The sequence below is a fragment of the Sander vitreus genome, chromosome 18 (genome assembly GCF_031162955.1).
Source record: "Sander vitreus isolate 19-12246 chromosome 18, sanVit1, whole genome shotgun sequence".
Lineage (NCBI taxonomy): Eukaryota > Metazoa > Chordata > Actinopteri > Perciformes > Percidae > Sander > Sander vitreus.
The window spans coordinates 15,407,160-15,434,631 of record NC_135872.1 but is presented as its reverse complement, the minus strand read 5'-3'; the positions used below and the strand labels follow the sequence as shown (position 1 = coordinate 15,434,631).

The following is a 27,472-nucleotide window of genomic DNA, read 5'->3' as shown; positions in this document are numbered from 1 at the left end:
GTTGTAGCAAGAAAACATTAAGCAATGCTTTGTTTGAGTTGGGCAGATCATAGCTACGTTTTGGGTGGAGCTTGCAAATAAATTAGTGGACTGATGTCAGCTGATTGGCTGATCAAAAATACATATATTGGTATTGCATATAACTATTGAAAGATATGTAAATATTGTTTCAAGGATAATATATGTTTATTTTATACAATGTTATTTGTAATTATTACATTTCGGGTGAATGCTAAAATTATATTTTCAATATAATATACTGTATATAATATTCGGCTGTCGTTTTGGGTTCATTGAACTTGCGTGACCCAGCACACGTAGCATGTTTTATGACGTGGCTGTGGCTGTGGCGCTCTCTGTTGGCGAAGATAATCATTTGCAGTGATATTATTAAAATAACTTTAATAATAATTGTTAGAATAATGTACTAATTAATATACTTTCATCCGTATGGAATACGACACACAAAAATATGTTATAGGGATATGTTTACGACATACACAACCAGCGTGGTCATATCATCCATGGGTCATATTGTCTTCAGGCATTTTCTGGGAAACCCTTCGCAACTTGCGTCAAGCTGTTTAAGGACCACAGGATGTCCATGCTTGCTGAACGTACGTAAATTTCTTTTAGAGTTTTGACGGATATTTCCCTGTTTCTTTCACTGTAACAACGTTCATTTGTATGTTTTGTGTTTGCTAAAACCCTCCGCAACCAGCTACCGAGAGGGGGTTCTTCCGAAAGTATTCCGTACTTGTTAAACTATTCGGGTTGCTAGCATTAGCATTGATACAGCAGTCTGTAAACACGTGCTTTCTCTTGTAACTCTGCATCTCACTGCAGTGACATTTCATTAGCTCAGTTTAGCTAACTTTATTGTGCTTAATGGCCTAACATTTGTATTTATTTAGTCTTTTATTTAAAAAATGCATTTGATGTAAGCTATGGCACATTGTTCTCAGTTGTTCTCAGCATGCGTTTAAAGCATTGCTTCTGGTCTGATTTCCGTCATGTTGACAGTTGTCAGCCATTGTTTTTACATGCACATGACACCTCATTGTCCTGCTTATTATCAGGGCCAAAACCCGATGTTTTTGACCAAGTGACCTTATGACTATACTGTAAGGGTTTGAAATGTCCTGCTTGTTTGTGTATGATGACTTTTATGTTATGATGTTGCTGCTTTCTATCCAGCCCGGAGGAAACAGAAGTGGTCTGTTGACCCCAGGAATAGCGCCTGGAGTAAGGATGACTCCAAATTCGGTCAGAAGATGCTGGAGCGAATGGGCTGGTCCAAGGGCAAGGTGAGAGAGATCTTCCTGGTTGGGTCAACAGTGTATGAATGAGTTGGTGAACATCTGTGTCAATGTTATGTCTTTTCTTTTCATGTTAAGGGCCTGGGCAGAAGTGAGCAAGGCTCCACTGACCATATCAAAGTAAAACTTAAAAACAACAACTATGGTCTTGGAACCAATGCCAGCTATGAGGTGAGCACACACTTTGTGACTTAATACTTACATTAAATTATTTTGTGTGTCTGTTCATTTTTCCACAATTTCTGTTAATGTTAAAGTGTAACTACTGTAACTTTTCCAACCAGGACCATATGGTTTTGTGTGTAAGTGATTGATAGGAACAACAGTCTTTGGAATTGGTCCAGTAATAAGTGTGAACGCTGTAACCAGCAGCCACAGACAGAGCTGCAATGTAACCCTGTGGGGCAAATGTGCATCGGCAATTTAGTCCACTAAAAGTGCTTTTTTTGCCGCTGAAAGGCTCAGATTAAGTGACAAAGTGTCTGACAACATTATGGAAAGGATCCCTACAGAGATAGGCCTTTTTATAATAAACCTATTCAAGACCTTTCTGTTTAACCAGAAACAGCTCTGAGGTCACTAGCACTAAACCCACCAGACTCTATTTAAAAAAAGAGGCAACGTATTTTCATGTGTAACTTGGAAAACTGTATTTACTTCGACCAAAACTAGAGTTGTGATTGTTGCAAACAGGGAAAGACGACCCAAAACCGCTTTACATAGTTTTATTTTGTGCTAAAATTACTGTTTATTTACATGGAGTCTGGTGGCTTTAGCGAACACAATTTCGCGGATGTTTTTATGTTTAAAAAAAGGATCTTACTCTTTAACAGAAAGGTCGACCTCCTTAAAAATCCTTTCCATAATGTTGTCGGACATTATGGAAATATCAGCCTGTCAATGGCAAAACAAGCACTTTTGTGAATAAATACAAGCTGCACAATTGCCCTATTAACTTATATTGCAGCTTGTTTTTGCCGCCGCGGGCTGCAAGCACTCTTGCTTAATACTGGACCAATGTCAAAGATTGTTGTTCCCATCAGTCACTTAGACACGAAAACAGGTTGAAAAAAAAGAGTAGTTAGCCTTTAACATGTAAAAAACGTAAGACTCTTTTTTTGAGTGATTTTCCAAGAGAACCTAAAAAGATGTTATTAGATCATCAAGGCTGTTTGTAGATGTAGGTTTCAATGCATGGGAGCAGTGTATTTGTATGTGCCTTGAGGGGGTTTATTTAAACTACTTTAATTTATCATCTAGCTTTCTTGAGGAATATTACAGTCTCTAAAATTACATTTATTTCATTTTGATTTAAATGACTACACAAATACTTAGACTAACCTCTTAACGTTCACTGTGGCGTCGCTGTAACCTCCACTCATAAACATTTTTATAACTTTAAAGCATTAAATCTTCAAAATATACAGCCATGCGACACACCAATTGAAAGCTTAGACTCTCAGGATTCCATTAAGCCCACACACAAAGCATAAGATGATTTATAGCAGTTATACAACTGCTACAAAGTTATAGAAAATAAAACAATACAGCGTAAACAGCGCAGCTCGTCTCTAGTGTAGTCATACCTTTTTCCTTGTCCTTTTAGCCACTGCGGGGATTTTTTGCCCAAAACTTTTTTTTCTTAAATCTCCAAGAGTCCAAGGAAATGGAATATCCAAGCCATTATATCCAAAACGAGCTGTTCACCTCACAATCTTGACGTGATCATCACACTGACACTTGTAACAAAACCTTGAGTGTTACCTTTCCAATGATACCAGGCACATCCCTGAGTGTCAAAGTATATGGGAGCTGTACCACTTTTAATTTGGGTATGTCGTTTAGACCAAAAAGCTTGAAAATGCAGCCGTTGGTTAAGAGGTTAATACTGGAAAAAAAACACCATAGTATATCATACTATTGCATTATACAGAGAGATGTTTCTGCTATAAGACTACCCTCTTTCATATAAATGGGCTGTAAAAAATAATAAACACCTGTATTACACGATTCAATTCAACAGCACCGCAAACTTCATCCTCCAAAATGGTCATACAGTTAAAATAACACCTAAACAATTATAGCCTTCACGAAGGGAGGATTTATGGAAGGGCGATTGTATTAGATTTAGGGCTGTCAAACGATTCATTTTTTTAATCGCTGAATTTCTATAGTTAATCGCATATTTTATCACATGATTAAAATTCTATTATTTTGCATTTCAGAACAGTTTTTAAGTACATCTTAACAATCGAAAGCAATTTTTACCAGTGTATCTTGATTGGGAATCAAATGAATGCAAAGAAAGTTACTTTATGAACTTGATTTTAAGATTTGTAATTATTACTGTAAACAAAAGAAAAATGTGTGAATCTGTCATTATTGCACAATTCCTCCAAGTACCTAACTAAAAAACTAAAAATCCCTATCCTTACCAGAGTGTTTAGTAACTCCTAAATAATGTTGATTACTCACTCACGTCCAGTGATCACCGGTTAATGAGCAGCTCATTTCTGCCGTGTTAACACAGCCCATCTCCACTCTTACCCGGCGACAGAGAAACAGGCTGGATAGTCCGATACACTGTTTCCACAACAACAAAAACACAGCAGTCTCTGAACACGCGTTGGGAGTTTCGTTGAAGTTGGATGTAGTCCAGTTTTTGTCTGAGCGGACACTTGCAAGCAGGATTGATGGAACAGGTGGCCGGCTAGCGTTAGCTTTCCACCTAGCTAGGTTATACTCCAGCCCCCGTTCGCATTTCACCGCTGAGGATTTCCCCCCGTGATCGCCCGCTATGGCCGCTGCAGCTGCTCGGTCCAGCCACCGCTGCTGCCCGCTGGTCAAACTAACCTGTACGGCGGGCCACAGCAACGAAAATTCATCCCTCCCCCACCCCGTTCACGTTAACTGTACTACTATGCTTAGCTCCATAGGTAGTAGCTCAAGCTTGACGTGCTTCGGTGATATTTTAATTTGGCTTTACACAACGTGCATATGGCTTTCGACTTGTGTACTAGCCGTCCGGGAGTTTTGGAAAATAAAAAGCGCCATTCAGGATGTCATTGCTGCGGTCTTTCTCCACCATGCCTGCAGCAGCAGGATGTGTTACGAGGAAGTGGCAGCTTGATGATAAGTAACGCTGCTGCAAAGGGTCAAAATAGTAGCCTGTTAGGCACGACGCAAAGCCGAGTGAAGTGTAAAATAAATTAATAAATGCCGGCATGCGATTAAAAAAGAATTCATCGCGTCGGCCCTTAATCGCATCGCGATTAACGCTGACAGCCCTAATTAGATTGCATTAGTTTTAGCTAGGTGTACCTAATAAACTGGCAGTATACAAATCCATAATTATCTCCTGTATTACTTTTGAAGTTAATTGCCGGTTCTGTTGTGTTGACATCTGGTGTGTTTACAGGATAACTGGATCGCCCACCAAGATGATTTTAATGAGCTTCTTGCTCAACTGAACAACTGCCATGGTCAAAACAGCGGCACTGGTATGTACTGTGTTTGTAATGTGCGTATATTGCACTGTTTACTAATGGGTTGAGAATTTATTTGTCGTGGTCAAGTTCTGTGTACTGTTCAAACCAGTGTCACTTCTTCTTCACATACCAATTACATTAAAGAAAATTAGGGCTGTCAAACGATTAATTTTTTAAATTACGATTAATCGCCAAATTTCTATAGTTGATCACGATTAATCGCATGTTTTATCACATGAATAAAATTTTATTATTTTGCATTTCAGAACTGTTTAAGTACATATTAACAATGGAAAGCAATTCTTACCAATGTATCTTAATTGGGAATCAAATTAATGCAAAGAAAGTTACTTTTTGAACTTGACTTTAAGATTTGTATTTGTTTTTTATTTACTGTAAACAAAAATGTGTGAATCTGTCAGTATTGCACAATTCCTCCAAATACCTAACGCCACAGCAGGACATTTGTAACCTTTACATTTTTCTAATAAGGAATGTAACAATTCTCCTGGACAGAAAAGGAGGTGGACAATGTCCCAAATGACAAAAACGGTCAAAATGATACAAACAACACAGTCCTAAAACCGTATGCTGCTATGCAGTCAATATAGTGTGCAGTAACTTCTAAATAATTTTGATTACTCACTGACGTCCAGTGATCACCGGTTGAGACAGCGTTTGCACTCTGCAGCACTTCCAGTGTATGCGTGAAACTACTGCCCCCCTCGACAACCTTTTAAAAGTAAACTTTCCATTCAGAATCTTATTGGCATCCATTTCTGCGTCTCGCGCTCGCCATCCACTCAAAACGTAACGTTAGCCTACTACTCTTTGGCCGGCTCGCAAGCCCAAACAGGTGCTGGCGTGCCTGTTGTTTTGTTTCCGGTCTAGCTAGATCCGGTGTGGTGTTGTAGTTTTTCTAACCTTAGTAGTTGTTGCAACAGCATGTGAAAAAAAACTACAACGTTTGCTCTGCCAAAAAGAACGTTAATCTCGCGCTAAAAAAATTGACGCGGTTAAAATGGGTTTGCGTTAACGCTGTTAATAACGTGTTTAACTGACAGCACTAAAGAAAATGTTTTAATTGATTTCAGTATGAAACCAAAAACAAGGTCCTTAAAGTGTACTGCCCCTGCAACACCACAATGTGATCAAGCACTTTGTTTGCTCCGGTTGTGTAAAAAAAGAAAGTGACTATAAATAGTTGATTAGATCTGGCCAAAGGATATTGCCTATTTTATATGTATTAGTGATTAAATTTATATTTCTCATCAACTAGTGGGTAGTAATATAGAAATATATGTACTGACACTGACATATGATACATACATATGATATGACTGACACTACATTATCTAAGGTTGATACATCAATGTATACTTAACTCCAGCAAGCATTGCATGACCCATCACATGTAATATGCCATATATCTATGCTCTTCTATACTTACTTTCAGTGGTAACCTTCCCAACACTGTGGCTCTGTATTAAACTACACAACTACACCAAATTACAGTGCAGCTATTTCTGGTTGGTTGGTCCATCTATTGGACAGTAGAGGGTGCTGCACTGCAACATTTAGAAGAGAAAACAGTCACCGTCATACAATAAACCTCTTTATCACTGTTCTGGGAAACCAAGCATATATGGAATACTGTTTTATTCGAGTTGGTAAAGATGTGCAAAATTGCTGAACATGAATTTGTAATTACACGTGGCCATATTTTCTTTTGTATTTTTTTTTTAATTATCTATAGAACCTCCACCACCAGAGGAGCCAAAAGGATTCAGCTTGGAAGAGAAGTCCAAGACCTCCAAAAAGAGGGTCCATTACATGAAGTTCACTAAGGGTGAGTTTATCTTTACAGCAGGAGATCAGAGGGATACACCTAGCTCAGAAGAAATGGTTTTCTTTTCTCATTCTCAACAGTCATTACATTGATTACCTTTAGTATTATGTAACAAACTCTGAACATACTGAATTACATGTTCAGCGTGTACCAAAAATGATCTTTTCAAGGCAACTGTGTACTAATTTAGGCTCAGCACACCCCCCCACCCCCTCCCAGAAGCAACAACTTAAAGCAACACCAAAGATTCTTTTGTACCTTAAAATAATGTTTCCAAAATCGTTTCAGTGGTTCATCAACTCGTAACAGGGTGAACAGCACTTCTGCATTCGCTTTGCGGCAATCTATCGGCTATAACCGCACTATGCAAGTTTGCCAGATCGGGTAGCGGATCTGTAGTTTGAATGAGAATGGTAATTGACAATTCCGCTTCCAACCTGTAGGGGGACCGAAGAGGAAAAGTGCTTTGGTGTTGCTTTAAGTGTGTGCTTCTACTTTTTTAGTTTTCCATCTTTTCATACAATCAACCCAGACAGACAAAAAGCCTCCTTAACCCCTCGTTGAGCCTTGTGCACTTGGCTCAGACCACAGATGCTGATCAGAGCTCTGTCAGCCCGTGCTGGGTCAGTTGGCCCGGTCAGTGCTCGGGGAGGTTATTAATAACTCTTCTTTCTACTTTCATTACTCCTTTACACGTCAGGAAGACAAGATTTGCTGGTCAAGGCCAGTACACTGATAGGCACGAGGAGGAATTTGGTGTTCAGGACCACTGGAGACCAAAATGAATAACCAGTAGCCCATACTTTACTGCTGAACTGCTTTACTTGAGCATGGAGCATAGTTGAGTGATATACATTTTCTTAAGATTGAGAAAATTGCCATTAGGGCTTTGTGTTATATTTTCAAACTTGCAATACGTAGTAATATTAGTTAATGTGAGTTCTTTTTATTACAGTAATTCCGAATGCAAGAATAGAGGTGCAAGCTCATCAAATATTGTGTTAAAGTAATTGATATATAATGGTCAGGTCAACATACATGGGAAAACAAAATATCTCAACTTTTGCCTGACCTGGAAGAGCCTCTTTATATTTTACGTCATTCAATAGCAACTTCCTGTTTCCTGTTTGGGGCATCTGGCATGTCCATTTACTGGCCCCCAAAAAACACCTCCCAGAGGCTGTGTGACCCATTAGATGACCCTGCCAGATAAAACCTGGCCTCAGTCTCTTCCCCAGACCCTCTCACCCTGTTTTTGTGATCTTAATTTGGCTTCTGCCAAATTAAAATCCCCGGTGGATCAGATGCACTGTACAAGGCACACTTAAGACATGAAGCAAGGACATTAGGGATGCGATGATTTTCCTCCAGATGCTCTCCTTTCTGCCCTCACTCTCTATACATACTTTATTGAAGTCATACAACTCGGTGTAACAGCGAATTTGTGCAAAAGTTGACTTGTCTGACTTGTGCGGAGGAACGTTTGCCTCAGTTGATGTCCCGTATTGGGAGTCTGCATATGTTTGCTGCTTTGATTATGAATGCATCCCTGCTGTCTCTAAATATCACTAGTTTATAGATGCTTAATGACAGATCAGCATAATGAGAATGTAAGATATTATTTGCATTTTGCACTGAAATCCTTTTAGTTAAATTTCATCAATATCTCTAGTACTGTGAATCCCACCAAACTGTGAGCCTATTTAAATGCTACACTTCTGTTTTGACCTCTGTATTCTTACAGCTATATCCAACAATACCTTGCTGAAGTGTTTTTGTCATTTTGACAGCCACATTTGTCTCTTGTTTATCAGTGGACATTGGTGTTGACTCTGAACTTGGGGCTCTTTTCAGAAACACCCCAACTTGTCATCATCTAATAAAGTCTGATCCCACATGACTTTGAGTTCTAATCCATTTGAGAAAATCCTTTCCATTATCACCACCAGCTGTTCATACATGTCAGGGGGAAGCTAAAGAGCAGGTAGCACCTGCCACTGCTTCTGTTTGTTACATTAAGACATTTGACACCCACTTTCTTTCACAATGTTTATTTTCTCAGGCTGTCAGAAAACAGCAGGAGGCAGTTTAGGGGAAAGTGTGTTTACACTGGAATTCAATCTTGAGCCAGTTTGTGGCTCTGTAGGTAGTAGACCCATTTTTGGCAACTTAACACCACGTCTACTCAAAAGAGGCGGCAACCGTTGTCATGCAACAGACGGGACACTGGCACTTCTTGTTTGTCCATAAACGATTCATAACTTGATTGGAAATTGGAGTTGAGTGATCCTCCTGCCTTAAGTGGTCTGACAGGCATAAACTAACATAAACTACGCATAAACTGTTTTAAAATGGATGTCTATATGCAGGAAATATGTATGGTCCTCTCGCCATGATATTAGACAGCTACAATCTTGTTTTATTAATGAGTTTTTACTTTCTCTAATCATCTCCTTCTGTTGGCATTGCCTTGTGGTCTGGATTTGCATGGACAACCACATGGTTACCTGGCAACATATAACCAGCCACGCCTGTTTGCATGCTTCCACTGACTGCTCCGATGCCGGCTTCCCTCCCGGCAAAGCTGTTGCCAAGTTAAGGCTTAGTAATAGATTTAGTGTTGCTAAGCATGTTACATGAGAGGTTGAAATGTCAGCTGCTACTTATAGTTCTGGATGTGCAGAGATCAGGCAACGGTCAACCATTGAATTTGCCATTTTTTTAAACCTGATTTCATTTCCAGTCATAAAAAATATAAGATACATAATTAGCTTAGTGTATAATTTGTTACTAAATTCCATGCATTCCTGCTTAAGTACTAGTCTTGTCTAGTCATTTATTATTGATTGGTTCATTTGATATATCTGTAAAGTCATCAATGCAAAAAATGCTGTGGCCACATAAGCATCTAAGAACCTCCCAATCTCCCTCTCCGTCTCAGCGCAGGCCTCCTCCTTACTCTCTCCTACTTTTTTATTGATATCCTGTTCAGGCTGGTTCCCTCACTGCCAGCGCTGAGGATTGATGTCCTTTGTTTGTGGGGAAAGGCACCAAAATCTCCACTGCTGAGGTCTGGGGCCCACAGCATAAACCAGTAACCCAGTTTTAATTGCTACCTCCATCTATCCCCTGTCACAGCAGCAAGGGTGGTTGATGCAGAATTTAACTACAGCTCTCCATCCGTTGCTCTGTGCGGTTGGCTTTAACGTAGTCTTGGGGCTTTTAACAAAACAAATATTCACATTTCAGCCAGTCTGAAAGGTTTGAGAAAACATGACGGACCATATGAACTACAGCATATCATCAGACTAAAGAGCTAAGGGCCACACGTAGTAAGTTGTGTTATTTGTTTCCTTAGAAACATCACGTGTACCTCCAGTCCATGACTGGATGCCATCAATCAATTTAATTTTTTTAGGTTTGTAGATTTCTCTGTAGAGCCTCAGTGATCTGTTGGTCTGGTTTGACTAGTTATCTGTACTGACAGTTGTTGCCATTTCAACCGTGTCCTTGGAAACCAGCATGTATTCACTAACACTTTCCAATGCACCACAGCAGTGCACATGCTTCATCCTGCGTAATGGCATTTAGTCACCTTTCAATGATTTAACTCCTTTTTTATCAGAACATTGTTATTTGCACTTTCACCTAAAACCCTGAGAATTCTGACAGGTACTTCCTCATCCAAACAGCGAAAGGTCAGATTGGGCATAATTTTATGTTTGACCTGAGTTCAGCAGATGATAAACAGCACAGGCACCCCCCTCCCCCCCCATTTATTTTAGTTTTCAACATACTTTCTTGGTTTTACTTCTTGGACCTGCATATGCAGTGACTTTCAAAGCTAAGAGTAGGGGAGATAGAGGTTTAAAAGCAATAAATAACCAAATGTTATCGGAGCCCCACTGAAGGAAGAGGATGCAGCTGTACGAACAGGACCTGGTCTTGAGACAGACGACTGTGTGCTCCAGGAGTCTTTGAGGCCCGGCTTGAAAATGGGAATCCGGAGGTGTGGCGTGGCAGACCTTGTCGTCTATTTATTTTTCTTTACCGTTTTATCCCTGGAGCAAAAAGCAAACAACGCAAATCTCCCCTTTCTTTGCTCAAGAGACCACCTCTCCTTACCTTTTACCCCCAACACACACACACACACACACACTTAGATGTCTGCATTTTTAAATAAATTTGCAAATGTAAAAACCCACTAGTTTATGCCATCAATGCTTTGCCTTGTGAATTGGTGATTCTGTGTCATTTTATCTTGTTTGAATTAGTCCTATATATAATATATGCCAAACATTTCTATAGTTTTAATGATTTTTTAAATGGCAATTCCCCCTTTTAGGAAAGGACCTGTCCTCCCGCAGTGAAACAGACCTTAACTGTATCTTTGGGAAGAGAGGAAGATCTGCCAGTGACAAAGAGCAGGTAAGAGGCATCAAGTTTACTTACATTATCCGCAATGAGAAAGAAAATCCTGTCTGGCCTTATAATTCAGGCAGATATTTTCCTCCTTTTATTTTGACATAATTTAAAAAAAAATAATTTTTATTTAATAGGACAGCTTAAGACTTGAAAGGGGAGAGAGAGGGACTGACATGCGGCAAAGGGCCGCTGGTGGGAATTGAACCCACGGCCGCTGCGGCAAGGACTGAGTCTCTGTACATGGGGGCGCACGCTCAACCAGGTGAGCTAACCAGGCGCCCCAACATAATTTAATTTAACCTGAAAACAAAGGCGCATACAACCATGTTTAAAATCCAAACAAAAGCCTGCACGCTGTCGATCACTTTACAACTTCAGAAATAATATTTGGTTTGGCTTGCTTTCATTCTGTCATAAAACAACCTAGATATAAAACGTCCAAATATTCACCAAAAAAACATTTATCCACAGAAACACAAAACAAACTATAAACAGCATAAACAAGTGCAAGTAGTGCATATAATTGAAGCATGACACATAAAATAAATAAAATGAAAGTGAAAATAACTTTTCCATAGTTCCAAAGTGTGTTCAAGTGATCGACTTTCATCGTCTTTCACAGTCAGTTTATGATCAGATGCACTTGTCTCTAGGACTTTCTTGTGTAGTAATTATATCCAAAATAGGAAATATGACATGACTAATGCCTGTAATATATGATTATTCATTAGATCCAGTAAGTCTCTTAAGTGCACTATATCCAGGTACAAAAGATCGATAGAAAATACTCCTAATCCAAACTGTAAATTGCTATTTTTGCAGTGAAACTAGTTTTCTAAACCAAGGCCTGTGATCTCTCTTAACCCAGTCAATGTCAAGTGTGCACTAGGGGAGGAGATGGCATACCTCTGGCCAGGTGGCTCGAGCTTATCTGCCTCTGTCTTGGTAATTAAGGGTGACCACTGATGCTGATGCCTCCATCAGTCGCTGCAGTATAATGTGATCCTTGTGCTTCTACAGCGCCAAGCTCCTGAGCAGCCTGTGGCCCTAGATTACCAATGTCACATCGTGCAGCTTTAACACTGCCAACAGGCCACTGATGCCGGCAAGAGCATCTAAATCCAGTTAAAGGATTTGCACTCTTACCCCCTACTCCTCTCTCTGCACTCCCCCTCTTCTCTACTTCTGTCTTGGAGCGCTCACATCAGGTTGTTATAATGCCAGGGGGCATTATTAAAGGCAAATCAAAATTGGGGTGATGTGTGCAGAAATCTGAAATAATGACGCTTGCAAAAAAGTTTTTTTTTTTGCTTCTGGCATTGGTGTTAGGTCACATCAAACGTCACTTTGTCATTTGGCGTTATGCTGCCTCTCGTGCTTTTTGAAATGTAGCTTACAGGCTTAGACATTTCAGTCCTAGTAAGTTCCTTTTGGCTTATCTATCAAAAACAAAACCTTAAATACATTTTCAGATATTGGATGTTTTGGATACTAACATGGGACTTTTTTCTGACTTTGCATGAACATAAACTGTGATTGTCATTGTAAAAACATGAGTAGTGACACAAACGGACACAGAACTTCCATGTCTTTTGTTATAAATTAATACATCTTCATTCAATAAACTGGTACTTTTGGTGTCACAAGTTCTGCTGACTCCATACAGAGCCAAAAGGACAATGACGAATGTAGCTTTTGGACTCAGACAGAGAAAAGCCTCTTGTTGGCTTCCTCCTGTTTATCTCAAGCATTTGGCTTGAAGAAATTGGCATCTTTAAATCCATAAATTGCACGAGAAAAACCTTTTCTATTCCCCCGCAGGTGTCGAGCCATAACATCACAATGGCTACTGCTCCCTGGCTGATTAACATTGGAAATGCAAGCAATACCCTAATCGTTTGGTTATGGGTTGTTATTTTTCAGCCAGGAGGGACACCATTGACCATATCGAAAACACTGAACACAATTACAATGGCATCCCGTGAGGCCTTGTGTTGAAGCCCAGCAACATCTGAGGTTACTGGGAAGAGGTAAAGAGGGTGATGGACCAATCAAGCTCTAGGCATTGTGCAGAATCTCCTGTGAGTGTGTCAGTGACACTGCAAGTGACCCTCAGCGCACCCTGATCTGTGCTTACAGTAGTCCACCATCACTATTACAGCGCACATTATGCTCTACTATGTACACACATGGAATAATCTCAGTACCCTAAAGGGTTATACTCCTAACTAGTGACTATTTGAACATTAGGGGCTTTGGTTTAGTGGTGAGGCCAGGGGACCTGACCAAATCTGGATTGGCTAATCCAGAACTGCCCTCCGTCCCACTCATGAATCTTCCAGTACCTCACCCACCACCTACTGCTGTCTCTCCAGCCTCCCTTCCACCAATCCCCCACTGCTGGGGTTTTCCTTCCTCTGCAGTGATGTGCTTCCTGCTCGCCTCTTATCGCTGCTCACAACACTCCCTGAAACGCAGACAGGCAGACACACAAGCACTCAGCTGTCCCTGTTCGTCAAAGGCAGGACTAGATGTGTTACAAAGACCAAATGAGCATATTAACCCCCTTCATAATAATTGGTTGTGTTCAGTTTGCCACTTGGTTTCATCCATAATTGTGTTTCATCTGTCTTTTTTAAATTATGTTTTGGTTTAATCCACCTACCCTGACAGTAGTCCGTAGAAAATCGCCCTCTTTTTTTTCAACTTTCAAATTTGTAAAATGTTTTCATGATTTATTTTGTATAAAAATATATTTTGGAGTTAAAACTAAAATGTAGGAGGAGAGCTTTTGGTGTTCTTCAAACAACCACAGATGCACAAGGAAATAAAATTCTAAGACCACAGTATGTGTGTGACAACAAAATAAGTCCACATCCCATAAGTCCCTCAAAAGGCTTATTTATTTTTAATGCATATTTTGAGAAAATTTTTAGGATGTCATCATTAGATATCTGATAAGGTAGAAGAATAATTGAACAAGCCTACGCAAGCGTATCACTGTCAACTTTTTGACACTTTTTAATCACCAATGACAGACAAATTTCAGACTTTATTTGAAATGTATTGAGGTTCAATATCCAGCCCTACTTAAAAATGGAAGAGTGAGTACTGAAGTAGTAAAAGCATACCAAACATACACTTAGTGTCCACATTAGTAGGTACTCCTGTACAATCTAATGCAATCCAAAACACCTCAATATAATGCAGTCAGGTACGACACGACCACCATGACCTTAGTGATAAACACAATTGAATTTACACGTTTTCAAACAAATTTAGTTTTTAAATACAAACCTGATCTACAGGATAAATGGATGACCACCATTTCACCCTCAACCTCAGTCCACCTCACCGCGTAGCCACCTGCAAATGTATGCTTAAACCCCTTATTTAACCTCTCCCTGACCAGTGAGAGTTTATCAAGTTGTTGTGGAGCACCTGTCCATCTACGTGGCTCTCTGTTATCCATCACCTATCCCACGCTTGCAAGCCCCCTCCATCTCCTGCTTCTTCTTGCGCCCCTCAACACAATTACTCACAGTATGACAAATGACAGGCTCTCTCTCTGCCGAGATATCAAAAAGCCCCGGCCACTTCTAAATGAAGGCACTTTGGCAGCCCTGTGCTCCCCGTGCTTATCGGCGGGCGAGCAGTGCCCCTGGCCGTCCTGCGTCCCCGTCTCCTTCCTCCTTCTCCACCACTGTGCCCTTCTCAGGGGGTTTAGTTAGGGGAGCCACATGGAGGGCCAGCCCGGCTTGATTTATCTCCCTTGCCCCTCTGCCCGGCCACTCAGGCAGGCCGAAAGAGCCGACGAGGCTCCAACGGGCCTCAGCTCGAAAGCCCGGCATTAGCTGAAATAAACCATTCTGCCGCCCAGTGAAAAATGTCCTCTGATTGGCTAATTAATCAGTCAAAGGGGAGCGACGCGGCTTGTGACTTGAGGGACCCAAGCGGGCGACCGCAAAGGGCCTGCTGATAAATAGACTCCTCGCCGATTCATACATCAACAAAAGTTAGTCATTTTTTAAAGCTGCCAGCTCAGATGAAAGGTGGAAACAAGCCATAGTTTTTATTTTTCCACCTACATTTGCTTCTATGTTTCTTTTAGGGAGTGGGGGTGTTTAAAAAAAAAAAAAAAAAAGACAAATTCAGTTTTTATCTTTTTTGTTTTCTTTTACAGCTATTTAAAAAAAATAACTATTTCTAATTAAAAGTATATTATGACTGTAAAATGGCCATGCCTTAGGTACAGACATTTAAACTGTCATTGTAATAAATGTTACAGAAAATGTTAGATTGCAAAATTTCAGTTTTTTGATTTAATCTACCAGATATTGATTTTGTAAAGAACCCCACGTGTAATTTTATAAATCAGCTACATTTTATTTTAAGCTTACTGATTCAGCATCTTAATCGGTAGAGTAAAACAATTACATTCATATCTATAAAGAATTAAGTTTTACAGTCGACAGATACGATATTATAAGCATCGAAATTGTTACATCAACCCGTTCATTATTTCTGTACTCCTTAAAAATGTCAGGGAAGAATAATGGTTGAGTATAATTTGGTACAAGGCTTGTTTTGACGTCTGAACCCTCCAGTCAGAAAGTCGGTATGGCTCACCCTGCTCTCGGGTCAGCATGACCCCTGCGGCCTCTCCCACTCCCACTACTGCTCAGGCACAAAGGGCCGAGGATCAGGCCTCATCGGGTGGCACCTGTTGCAAGTTTTTCCTGCCCACGCGTCTTCCACATGAAAGATCGCACGTCAGCGGGGGCTCCCCTGATACCACCGTCTTAAGGAATATGGGGCAGGGGCGCCGCAGGTTGGGGGCTCGAGCGTTTGGCAGATGCGTCTGCAAGGCGCCAGGGAGTCGATGGGCGGAGTCAGCAGTGAAACTTTGCTGACAGCGCAGAGCCAAAATGTCTTTTCAGTACAGAAATGGTCTTCAACTCAAAGTGTTTCACAGGTTGCTGCTGAGGCCTGTGAACAGTGAAGTGAGGTAGTGGTGAATTGTTATTTTGAAAGTTTAAAATTATTAGCAACCGGGCTGGTTTGTCGTAGATGAGGCATACAATGGTTCCATTAACATATCTTTAGTTGCTATGATCATTTGACTAAAACATCTGTTTTATTACATCTTGACTTCAGTCTGACAAGTTTTTTTGTCTTCCATTGTTGTTAATTTAAGTATCTATTTCATCATTGGGGCATAAACTAATAAAGGCTGGCTTAGATGGCTTTACACATGGCGAGCACTGTATGTATTTGAGTATGTTTGTATCAAGCAGTTTTATTATTAACTTCTATTCTCCACAGGGTTAAGTGTCTGACCTGTTGGTTTACATTCTTTACTTACTGCTGAGTTCCACTGCATTGTATTATTGACAGTATGAATAGGAATACGGCACTAAAGCAGAGATTTTCTTTTTTGCTCAGTTGTCCCATCAACCTTAGCATTGATCTGTGGAAAGGGGATGCCGGTGTAAACGTGCGTTGTCGCAGTTTGAATGGGCCACTGCACTCATGCAGGGAGCTGAGCTTATTGTGAAGCCGAAGAGCTCTAATGCGTTCTCAGATAACATCTAATTGCCTCAAGCAAAAGCTTGAGCATGTTTGTTGACGGGCCCGTCAGCTTCTACCGCTGAAAATATCAAGACCCGCCAAGCGACCCCCCTCGCTCCAGCCCTTGCTACACACACACACACACACACACACACACACACACACACACACACACACACTTACCACCTACCTCCCTGGCAGTTCTGTGGACTGCTCCCTCCTGGCCATGCCAGCTCGCTGACACTTACAGATTAGCGCAGCGAAAAAAGAAAAAGGGCGTCCGTCTCTTAGTTACGGGCCTAAGCTAGAATACATGGGGCCGGGGTAATTACCGCCTGGTGAAGCTAACCGCCCAAAGATTTCCAGCCCTCTCGGCTGTTTACAGCAGCCGACTACCGTTTAATCACTGACTCTTAAATCTAATAAATCACAGCGGGAGAAAAAATAATCACTGTATCTTCCCTCTCTGGGGTTGGGGTGAGGGGACCCTATGCTCTTGAGGGGGGCATTGTCGGCAAGCATTTGCAATGTTGAACAAGCACAGGGCAGTCATGCTGCATGCATAATGTTGTCTTCATTTGTTACTTATGATAAACGTTCTCGCACTGGGCACAAAGTGCAATTTTTCAAATCCCATTTTTTTGTGTTTTGTCTCAACTACACACACAAAATGTGCCTTTAGCAAAAGTATTGCTTTATGGAAGCTTCCATGTGTGGCGTTTAATGTACTTACAGTACATCATTTTATAGTTTTTAACTTTGTTACCTTGTGTAAATATAATTTCTGCAGAAAAGGAGTAACATTTTAGGATCACATTGGAGGCAGTGACATTACTTTAAAAAAATTGATGTTCAACCGAAGGGTTTGCTTATTTACCAGGGAATAATGTATCCACCTGTTTTTCTGTCCGCCCACATCATGCTCATGAAGGATGGCCTGCTGGACTTGTGTGCTCATCAGGGAGAGACAGCTGGCTAATCAGGGTCCTGATCCATAGACCTTGAGTATCGCCAAATTTATTATTGTGGCAGGACAATGAGGGCACACTCATGCAATTACAGACCCAACCAGTATTGGCTAGAAATTATTGGAAAAACAGCAAATAATGCAAACGGGCAGTTTTAAGAAAATAAATGGGCAACTGCAGCTTTGCCAAATGCTAATTAACATTTGAGCCAGAAGGTGACTTTATACCTTTTTGAAAAGCTGATCAGTAAGACATATTTGTTTTCATAACTTTTAATAAATACAATGGAACTTATCACCACACATATAACCAGTCACCATTTTTCATAATTTTTCCATGAGGCTCTAAAAGGGCTGGTTGTGCGAGGAAAGGCTGGCCCGGTTGCTGTTTGTTTTGGAGCTACCATGAAATGCCCAATTAAAAAAAACCGTCACCGAGAAGTAACACCTTCTTTTAATCTGGTGGGGGTATTATCCAGGTTTTAATATGAAATGTTAACAAATTAATTATTTGACTTCTTTTCCCTTCAAGGGTTAACAAAAACATGTTTTACGTGTAAGTTGGCTTATGCATAAAAACATTACATGTCATTTAGCTGACGCTTTTATTCAAAGCGACTTCCAATTAATTGCTTTCAACCTTGAAGGTGCAAACTACAGACAACAAGTAGTAAGTGCAAGTACATTAGCTTTAAATAAGCAAAACTACAAAGAACCATATGAAAGTGCAGCTTTAAGCATACGTACACACCGCCGCCGACTTGAGCTTCAAAGTTACAGGAAGTCATTCATTTTCAATAGAAGCCGGCTTCTCTCAGCTGCAAAAAGCGGCAAAACTGTCGGTGCCGCGTTTTGGGCGTGTTGAGCGACCAGAGCGTCAAGCAGAAAGTTGAAGTTTGGTAATGAGCTAATGACGCGGTTCAGCGGCAAACGACCAGCAACCAATTGGAATATAGACGTCCTTCGCGCTGGCTGATTCCAGAGAAACATACGATGTAAACTTTCATTCCTACCAAAACATTAGTTCTGAGAAAATAGAGGAAAAGCTCATCATCGCTGTTGCTGGGTTCCCTATAATTTATGATATGACTTTGTTTGCGTATATGGAACGGGGTGCAGCTGACAACACTGAGGGGTGTTCGTAAGCTTGTTACCCTGGCAGTGCTGTCAGCTGCCCTCTCTCTCCCTCACATGCACGTGCACACACACGGTATCATTCACACAGGAAGTGCTGTGAGGCTGCCTTTGGGCTGAGAGGAGCGGGGTGCAGCTGACAACACTGAGGGGTGTTAGTAAAGTAAAGTTAAGATTGAACATGATCGAACATAGAATGCTGCCACATCAGAGCGGCCAAAGCGTCAAAAGCTTCCCCGTACTTTTTGACAAGCGTCCTTGACAGGGCGGCCAGAGCTTCTGTTGTGTGTGTGTGTGTGTGTGTGTGTGTGTGTGTGTGTATGTGTATATAATTTTTTTTTTATCTGAGGTGCAGTCGGAAGAGTGTTTTTAGCCTTCGTCGGAAGATGCGTAGGCTTTCGGCCGTCCTGATGTCAATAGGGAGCTCATTCCACCATTTAGGAGCCAGGACAGCAAACAGTCAGGATTTCGTTGAATGATTAGTTGTCCCTCGTTGTGAGGGGGCAGCAAGCAGGTTGGCTGATGCAGAGCGGAGTGGGCAGTTTGGGGTATAGGGTTTGACCATGTCCTGGATGTAAGCTGGGGCTCATCCATTCGTGGCCCTGTATGAAAGTACTAGTGTCTTGAAGCGGATAGGGGCAGCAATTGGTAGCCAGTGAAGAGAGCAGAGGAGCGGTGTAGTGTGAGAGAACTTGGGGAGGTTGAATGCAAGTCAAGCTGCTGCCTCCTGAATGAGCTGCAGGGGCCGGATGGCACATGCAGGCAGGCCAGCCAGGAGGGAGTTGATGACTAGAGCCTGAACCAGAACCTGAGCCGCCTTCTGCGTTCGAAAGGGACGTATCCTTCTGATGTTATGCAGCATGTATCTACACGATCAGGTAGTTGAAGCAATGTTGGCAGTGAAGGAGAGTTGGTCGTCAAGTGTCACACCTAGTTTTCTAGCAGTCTGGGTGGGGATTACCACAATGTTGTCAGTTGTTCTAGTAAGGTCCTGGGTAGGACAGCCCTTCTCTGGAAGGAAAAGGAGCTCAGTCTTGTCAAGGTTGAGGTAGGTCAAAACCTACTGCAACAACATTCACTGGTTTTAATTGTTTCATCATGGAAACAGAGCTGCCAAGCATACCCATGCTTGGCTTCACAAAATACAGGACCTTTGTGGTCATGATAACAACTGGAAGGAGTGTGATTGATTGTTAATTGGTAATACCCTAGAATAAGGGCTACAACTAACCATGTAATCTATAAAAGTCATGACAAATGCTCATCATGACTAAGATGGGTGTCTTCAGATTCCCTATTTTGTCTTAACCGTTAGAAAACGCAGATACATAATGTGATTTGAAACAGAAAAGAATTAACCCTTTGAAAAGCTCTAACCAGCAAATGTTTAATGTTGAGCCGATATAACGTCCACTCGTTAGCATTAAGTATAGGGCAAATGAAAATATGAGGCATGTCCTGTGCTGATTCCACAGAGGGTCACTAAGTTGTTATATTTTGCTATATTTCAGGGACATGTTTCAGGTTAAACTCCTGTCCAAACAATCCTACCACAAGGGCTCCATACCAGTGCTTATCTCTACAGGTAATGTATAAAACGATAGAAACACTATAGGAATCCGCTCAAGGGCGATTTTTTTTCTAAATGCAGAGCTGTTAAGCAGTCCCAAAATCGTTTACTGATTTACTACTTGGGTAGGCCTACTTTCATGTAGTCTAGTACTTAATTGTGCCCTATGTAGCTCGACAGTGTAGGGGGAAGATTAATAGAATATTGCTCTGTATTAGCAAAGACTGTTAAAAACTTTAGGACATGTCTAAAAGTATTGATAATGGAATCTTAGCTTGTAGCTTTTCTTGTTCCATAAAGGTTTAAGATCTAGCCATGTCAATATAATTTCTCTGCTGATCTTGTTGGGTCAAAAATGTTTCACAGTGAATCTTTTCCACCATCCCTCTGCTGGCTTGATTGACTCTCCTCGTGAATATGTTGGCCTCAGTATCTTGGCACATGTCTTACCATTGGCTTTCCATGGGTTACATTAGCAGGGAGAGATAGAACTGGAGTGTCTTGAAGGAGGCGGCCTGTTGAATGTCTTCCCACCCTCTCCTTTTCTCTGGGACCCTCTGCGGGGCCCTCCCTGTGTTCCCTGCCCAGCCCCAGCCCCCGCCAGGGGAGAGAGTGGAGCAGGAAGGGCCCGATAGCCAGCCAGACCGCTCCTCTGCTGAAGGAGCCTTATCTCAGAACTGCACACAGTGCACTGAGCGCATCCTTTTCCTGGGGTTCTGGGTCGAGGAGGAGGAGGAGGAGTAGGAGTAGTAGACACTGCTAGATATAGGCGTGTTCTCCAACCCCACTGTGTTGTAGCCTGGGACTGCCATTTTCAATCATTCTTCTCTAGTTCCAGCAATTATGTTAACTGATTTTATAAATTATTATAAACTGGTTGTGTCCCTTCTTGAGCTGGAGCTGTTGGTTTCATGCAAATTCCTTTTGTGCATTTACTATTATAGGACAAAAAATTTAAATTTGGTTGAGCGTTTAAATAGTAAAACGAGTTATGTTAAATTTTATTTTTCTCTTTAAGGATTGGCATTACACAAAGGAAAAAAAAGTGAAATCACTATGGCATTATTAGCTTACTTGCCTTCACTATGCAAATGTATATTGACATTTTAGTCTTTTGCTGCAAGGGCTTAAACTAATCCGTTCAATGAGTAAAAGTAGTGACTGACAAACTGAGGTCTGCAGTCCATTCTTTTTTTAATTTTCAAACTATATGTAGCTACAACGTAAGACTTTCTGTAGTAATTTGACTGTCCATTATTCATTCAGGAATGTAAATTAGTACCCATTTTATTTATTATTATGTAATAAAGGCATTTTCAAATTCTTAAAGAAGAAAATGTCACTGGTCTTGAGGAAAAGTGTACATTTTTATCTATTAATACTACACACAAACATTTTTGTAATGACGGGTTTAGTAAGAAAATTAGGAATCTTAAAGTTTTGATACTGCACTGCTTACATTTTGGTATTATATTATAAATTATTTTACTGGCCTTGTGTGATTGCTATTTTATGTTAAAATATTTTATGATAAAGCTTGTATATTACATGTATTCTGGTTTGAGGGTTTGTTTCATGCTGTACACTATATACTTTGGCATTAATAGAAATTGTGACTGATAATAACCAGAGAAAATACACACTCCTGGAAATAGGGAAAGAAGATCTCAAACATTACAGCCGAGTCCTTGGTAACATGTTGCCCTCAACACTCGCCAACAAAAATCTCCAGGGCTGCCAGTAATGCTGACTGGATCTGGTTTGTATCCATACTGTACGCATGTGTGTCCTGTCGGATCAGGGTCTAATGGAGATCCCCAGGCAGTGAGGACGAACCATGGACCAAGTTCCAGCCACTTCCCTGATGAAGGAGATGTTTCTCTCTGTCACTCTCCTGGTTTTTTTTTCTGTTTTTTTTCCCCTCGCTCATTCTCCCATTCCCTCTCTTGAGAGTAATTTCACAGGCAGTTCTAAAGTGGCCCCCAGCCATCTTCCCAAATCCCAGTTACATGTTGTTTGGCGCTGTCAGCTCTAAGCCCCATCTCCTCTCTCCCAAGCAGAGAGGATGCCATTGTGCAGTAACAGGGAGTATAGATTTTCTCTGGGAAGTTGGAAAGTTTTTTTTAATGGCACCTCACCTGAAGTTGTTAGAAGTTGGGGTTCTTTCTGCTCGAAGTCTGAGGTGACGGAAAACTTTGTAGTCCGTTAAACACCTGCCTTGTCATATAGCCTCAATCATGTGCTTCATGACTTTGTGAAGCTTCTGAATCCATCCTTTTTAGATGGAATACAGTCAACAGAATATGCAGTAACTCATGTTATGTTAAATAATGATTTTACATGCATGTAATTTATACAATCTAGAACCTTAAAAAAAGTATTGAACCTGGGGTATATTTACGGAGCAATCATTTCTTACCATATTAATCAATATTTTAGGCCACAAAACAATGCCCTTATGAAAATATATGATGAAGAGCCTTTTAGCGGGTTAAGACTAATAGCTTGTATGGTTTCACTGAAGTCCCCGGTGGCTAGTTTGGCACTTTTGGTAATCCTAAGGAACCAAATTATAGATACAATGTACGAGGAAGCCCAGCATATGTAGTAACGTCACTTCACATTTCGGTTTATTTATGTCCCACAAGACCTGTTTGGATCTACATTAATATTGTTTTACCAGCCTATCAGTTAGGTTGTCTGTCTCAGTCAGTGTTAAGGGTCAAAGAAGTGTAATCTGAATGTAAAAGCTTTAAGGCCAAACCACGAGGTGACTCGACACAACACTGTGTTTTCAATTCATCTCTAATCTGTAGGGTTTGAAAAAATGCCGTCCACTTCACCATCTCTGAGGCAGGCAATACACAGAGCTGCATTGTTTAGTGTGATTCTCAAGAGGACCTCCTGTATTCTTCTGGACAAATCATTATGCATTGAGTAGGCCATTAGGAAAATGAAGACGAATGGGTGGCAGGGGTGAGGTGACAAATTGTTCATGCAGTAGAGTTAAAAACTAGACCGTGTTGTACCTCACAGTTGTAAAGTAGTCCCTGTTTAATAATGTCAGTGACCAGACTGACTGACTCACGTCCCCAAATTGGAAACATTTTAACCTAAACAAATGGGTTCTGCTCTGCTTTTCTCCTTTATAGCTATTTTCAGTGTTTTTATAGCAAAGGGATCACCTTCCAACTGCCTCTCTGGAATCAGTTGAAGCCTTTTTTGCTCCGAGCAGCTTCCACTTTGATCCCAAAATGGGTCGTTCTCTGACAGAAATCTGTGTATCTGATGCTGCTATACTTTTTGGCAGCCACACGTTGAGGAGGTTCACAAATTAACAAACAACTGCCTACATAGTTGCAAACATTGCACAGTTATGTCATGTTGCAGGGGGAATAGTCTTGTCTCTCAGAATCAAGATGACATTATGCCAAACACCAGAAACCTGCATTAGCCAAGAAGAATAGTGGTCACATATACTGTAAATTATCGCCACAGTTGCCTGACAGATATTTGAGACAATGGCTTAACAACTCTACAAAACAGTTTTGAAAAATGAACAGTGTCCTGGCTTCCTACTGTTGATTATCGCACGTCATACCCTCTCTTGCTCTGTATGTTTTCTGTCTATCTCCAGTGCCACTGTCTATACAGGCAGAATGCCAAAAAAGTGATCTTTTAGAGAGAAAAACAAATTAACATTGAATAATAAATATTGTAAACACCTGACCGTTTCATCAAAAACTGAAATCACCAGAGCTATTAACTACACATTTATTGCGTCTTGTGTATTGTGTAATTAAATTTTGATGCTAAAGAAGCGTAGTTACTTCAGCTTAGTATAAGCATGTCTAAGTACTTGATGTAACTGTCCGATTTAAAAAAAAAAACCAAAAAAAAACACATTTTACAGCTTTGACTCACACATTGAACTTGCAATGTAAATATTTCTTAACCATGTAAAATGATTTCCGAAAGTGGTATGCTTTATATTTGATGTGAACGCAGTTCTATAGTGTTGCAATGTGAACTGAAAAAAATACATCCTGTACACTGTCAACACGTAATGGTTTATTTATTAAAGAAGGTATGTTTTGGGTCAGGCTGTTAAGGACCTGATTTTGCAAGGACACACAGCTGGATGTATGGAGCTGCATTGTGTTGTAAGAAGATGATGATAAATGTCACATGTGTGACAATTAGGTCCAGTGATGCTTATTTTAAGATGATCCTTTAACACTTATTGTTACCGCAACATCCTATTTGGGGCTCTTTTCACTCACTAAATCTTAAAAAATCTGCCTGGTTAATCTCTGCACGATGATTGACGATCACTTAAGCTCCTCGGTCCACCATTGTGTCTGTCTATTTCTGTGTAGATCCCCTAAATGCTGCATTATATCCTAACTGTGTCTTCTCATGTTTTTGGTCCAGGAGAGCAACAGCAATGATTCTCAGGGTGAGACGGAGAATTTTACTCCTGCTGCCTTTGAACTGGATACAGAGTCAATCACCAATACTGTGAAAAGTACTCTCACTATGCAGGAGTATTTTGCACAGCGAATGGCTCAGTTGAAGAAGGCTCGTGGACAGGACCAGAGTACAGCACCCTCAGTGGAGACCAACGAGACATTGTGTCCATCTGAGGAACCCAGTCCCATCCTCATCAGCAAAAAGAAAAAGAAGAAAAAGAAGAGCAAAAAGTCATATGAGCTGGAAGTGATTGAAGAGAACAGTACTGCTGCTCCTATCATAATAGTGGACGATGAGGACCAACAGCAGGAGCGTTCGGGGAAAAAGAAGAAAAAGAGGAAAATTGTAGAAAGTGAAGGAGCTACAAATGAGAACTGTAGCTCCACCTATGGTGTGGAGCTGAACTGTGAGGAGCTGCCTCCATCGAAGAAGAAGAAGAAGCTTAAAAAACACCATAAGGAAACTGAGCTTCTAAATGGACACGGGCCAACTGAGGATCAAACTGTAGAATCTGAGGTTGTTCACAAAAAGAAGAAAAAACGACGAGAGGAGGTGAACGATGTAGTTGAAGAGAACATGGAGGAGCTGGTACAGAAAAAATCCAAAAAGGATAAGAAAAAGAAAAAGAAATGTCATGAATAGGATGAAATTAATAGAATGGCCTCTAATGCCACCCATGATCATGGGGGCACGTGTACAAAGTGATTGCCTTAAATGTCTTGTATAGATAGTCTACAATAACCTTAGACATTTGATCACATAAAAAAACTGTCTACAATGTATTCATACAGACATAAGTTGGCATTCTTTCTTAAATGAGTCAGTTTTTCCATGAAATTTAGAAATAATTGGATGAGTGCTGCCATGTGTCTCTTATTGAATAAAATGTATCCAAATTGCTTAATTAGGAAAAATGGTTATTTTATTTTTGTTGTTTTGCAAACAATATGTATTTTTTCTTCTTCTTCAAATGCCATCATTTGTGTCTTACCACCTTATATGCATCATCATTACTATTTATTTAGCATTCAAAGTGGATTTAATTTTTTTGCCAGCAATTAGTTTAACCATCTTATTCCAGTTCTTCAGACAATGGATATCTCCTTTAATGAAAGTGACCCAGAGACAGTTTTTGTTAGTTTTGCAAAAACAACAGAAGCACACAGACATTAGTAGCCTTCTTGATGTGATAAGATTTGACAAATATGAACAGATGTAATTTGTTTGTCTGACAAATTCATGAGCTGTAAGAAAACCGATGAACTTTGGCGCTTTAACAGGATCAAATCCCCTGTTTTTTTTTGTTTTAATAAATCCAAAATTCCAATGCATGTTGTTTTTTCCCTTCATAGGTGGAGTGAAATGTAGGTGAATTTATAAGGACAACAGGAGTGTGGTGAGGAGAAATAGGTTTACTTTTGTTGAGCAGTAAATACTGAATCTGAGCTGTATAAAGGTAATCTAAAAATGTATACTGATTTATGCCTTCAAAGATGGAAGGCTTTCACAACAGTCACCCTTTCCACTTCTAAGGTTATGAAATCTTTTTTTTGACCTAACAGACAAACTCAACAAGCCAGTTTTGTTCAGTGAGGTTGCATGAGTCAAAGGAGGAAAAAGGAAACTATAGATGTCGCATCGTACACGTCAAATCAACATAGAAAACTGCAATTTGATTGCTTCATTTGTAATACTGTGTAAACCGAATCTGCCTTAGTATTGTAGGTATGATGCACAGGTGTTTTTTTCTTCGTCTGCTTTTTCTGTAAAGTCATGAAGTCAATTCAGTTTATTACAAAGCCCGTTAGTCCATACAGTTCAAAGTTATTTTTTAAGTTAAAGATGCCTTGTTACAAAAAAGAATTTGGCTCTCTAACAGATGAGGCTATCATGTTTTATGTTAAGAAATAAAATGTATCTACTTTTAAAAGTCACATCAGTCACTATGAATATATTGTAGTTCAACCACCATTCACTGACATATTTATAAGGTGCTTTTCGCAGACATAAGTCACAATGCTTTACAGGGGCAAACACAAGAAACAGAATGAGAACACGATACACAATTGGTATTACACAATAATATTGAAAGTGTATACTGGTCAACCACACGCCTTTCTGAACAGTTTTGTCTTTTCTGATATTTTTTAAAAAGAATCCACTGAAATGGCAGGCCGCAAGGGAGGAGGCAGAGCATTCCATAGTTTAGGTGCTATGGACTCAAAAGCTCAATCACCTCAGATCTTAAGCCGGGTTCGTGGGACAGCCTACATTTAGCTTATTAGACCTAAATGAGCTAATTGACAAATAAGGGTGAAGTAGCTAAGCCACGTGCAGGAGAGGACCGTGCAGTACTCTGCACGTAAGAGTCAGAATTTTAAATTGAGTTCTATACGCAACAGTGAGCCAGTGAAAAAACTTAAGTACCAAGGTAATGTGAGATTGTCTACTTGAGTTAGTGAGTAGACTTGCAGCAGAATTCTGGATTGACTAAAGACAATCCAGAGCAGACATACAGTTGTGTTCAAAATAATAGCAGTCCAACATCACTAACCTCATAAATCAAATTTCTTGGTAGAAGTGATATTTCTACATGGCAAATAATTTACTAGTAAGTGTTGTAGAGGCATAGAAAACCAACAGACCCAACAGTCAAGACATGCATGCTGCTCATTC

At 40.4% G+C, this 27,472-nt stretch overlaps 1 protein-coding gene across 1 annotated transcript; it reads left to right on the top strand.

Moving 5' to 3' along the window:
* The first annotated feature begins 527 nt into the window (after positions 1-527).
* Positions 528-26,127, top strand: pinx1 (PIN2 (TERF1) interacting telomerase inhibitor 1). The gene is made up of 7 exons (XM_078274528.1): positions 528-617; positions 1,198-1,307; positions 1,398-1,490; positions 4,738-4,819; positions 6,564-6,656; positions 11,002-11,084; positions 24,758-26,127. The coding sequence occupies exons 1-7, from the start codon at positions 599-601 to the stop codon at positions 25,436-25,438; spliced, it is 1,161 nt and encodes a 386-aa protein (XP_078130654.1). The 5' UTR covers positions 528-598; the 3' UTR covers positions 25,439-26,127.
* The last annotated feature ends 1,345 nt before the right edge of the window (positions 26,128-27,472 follow it).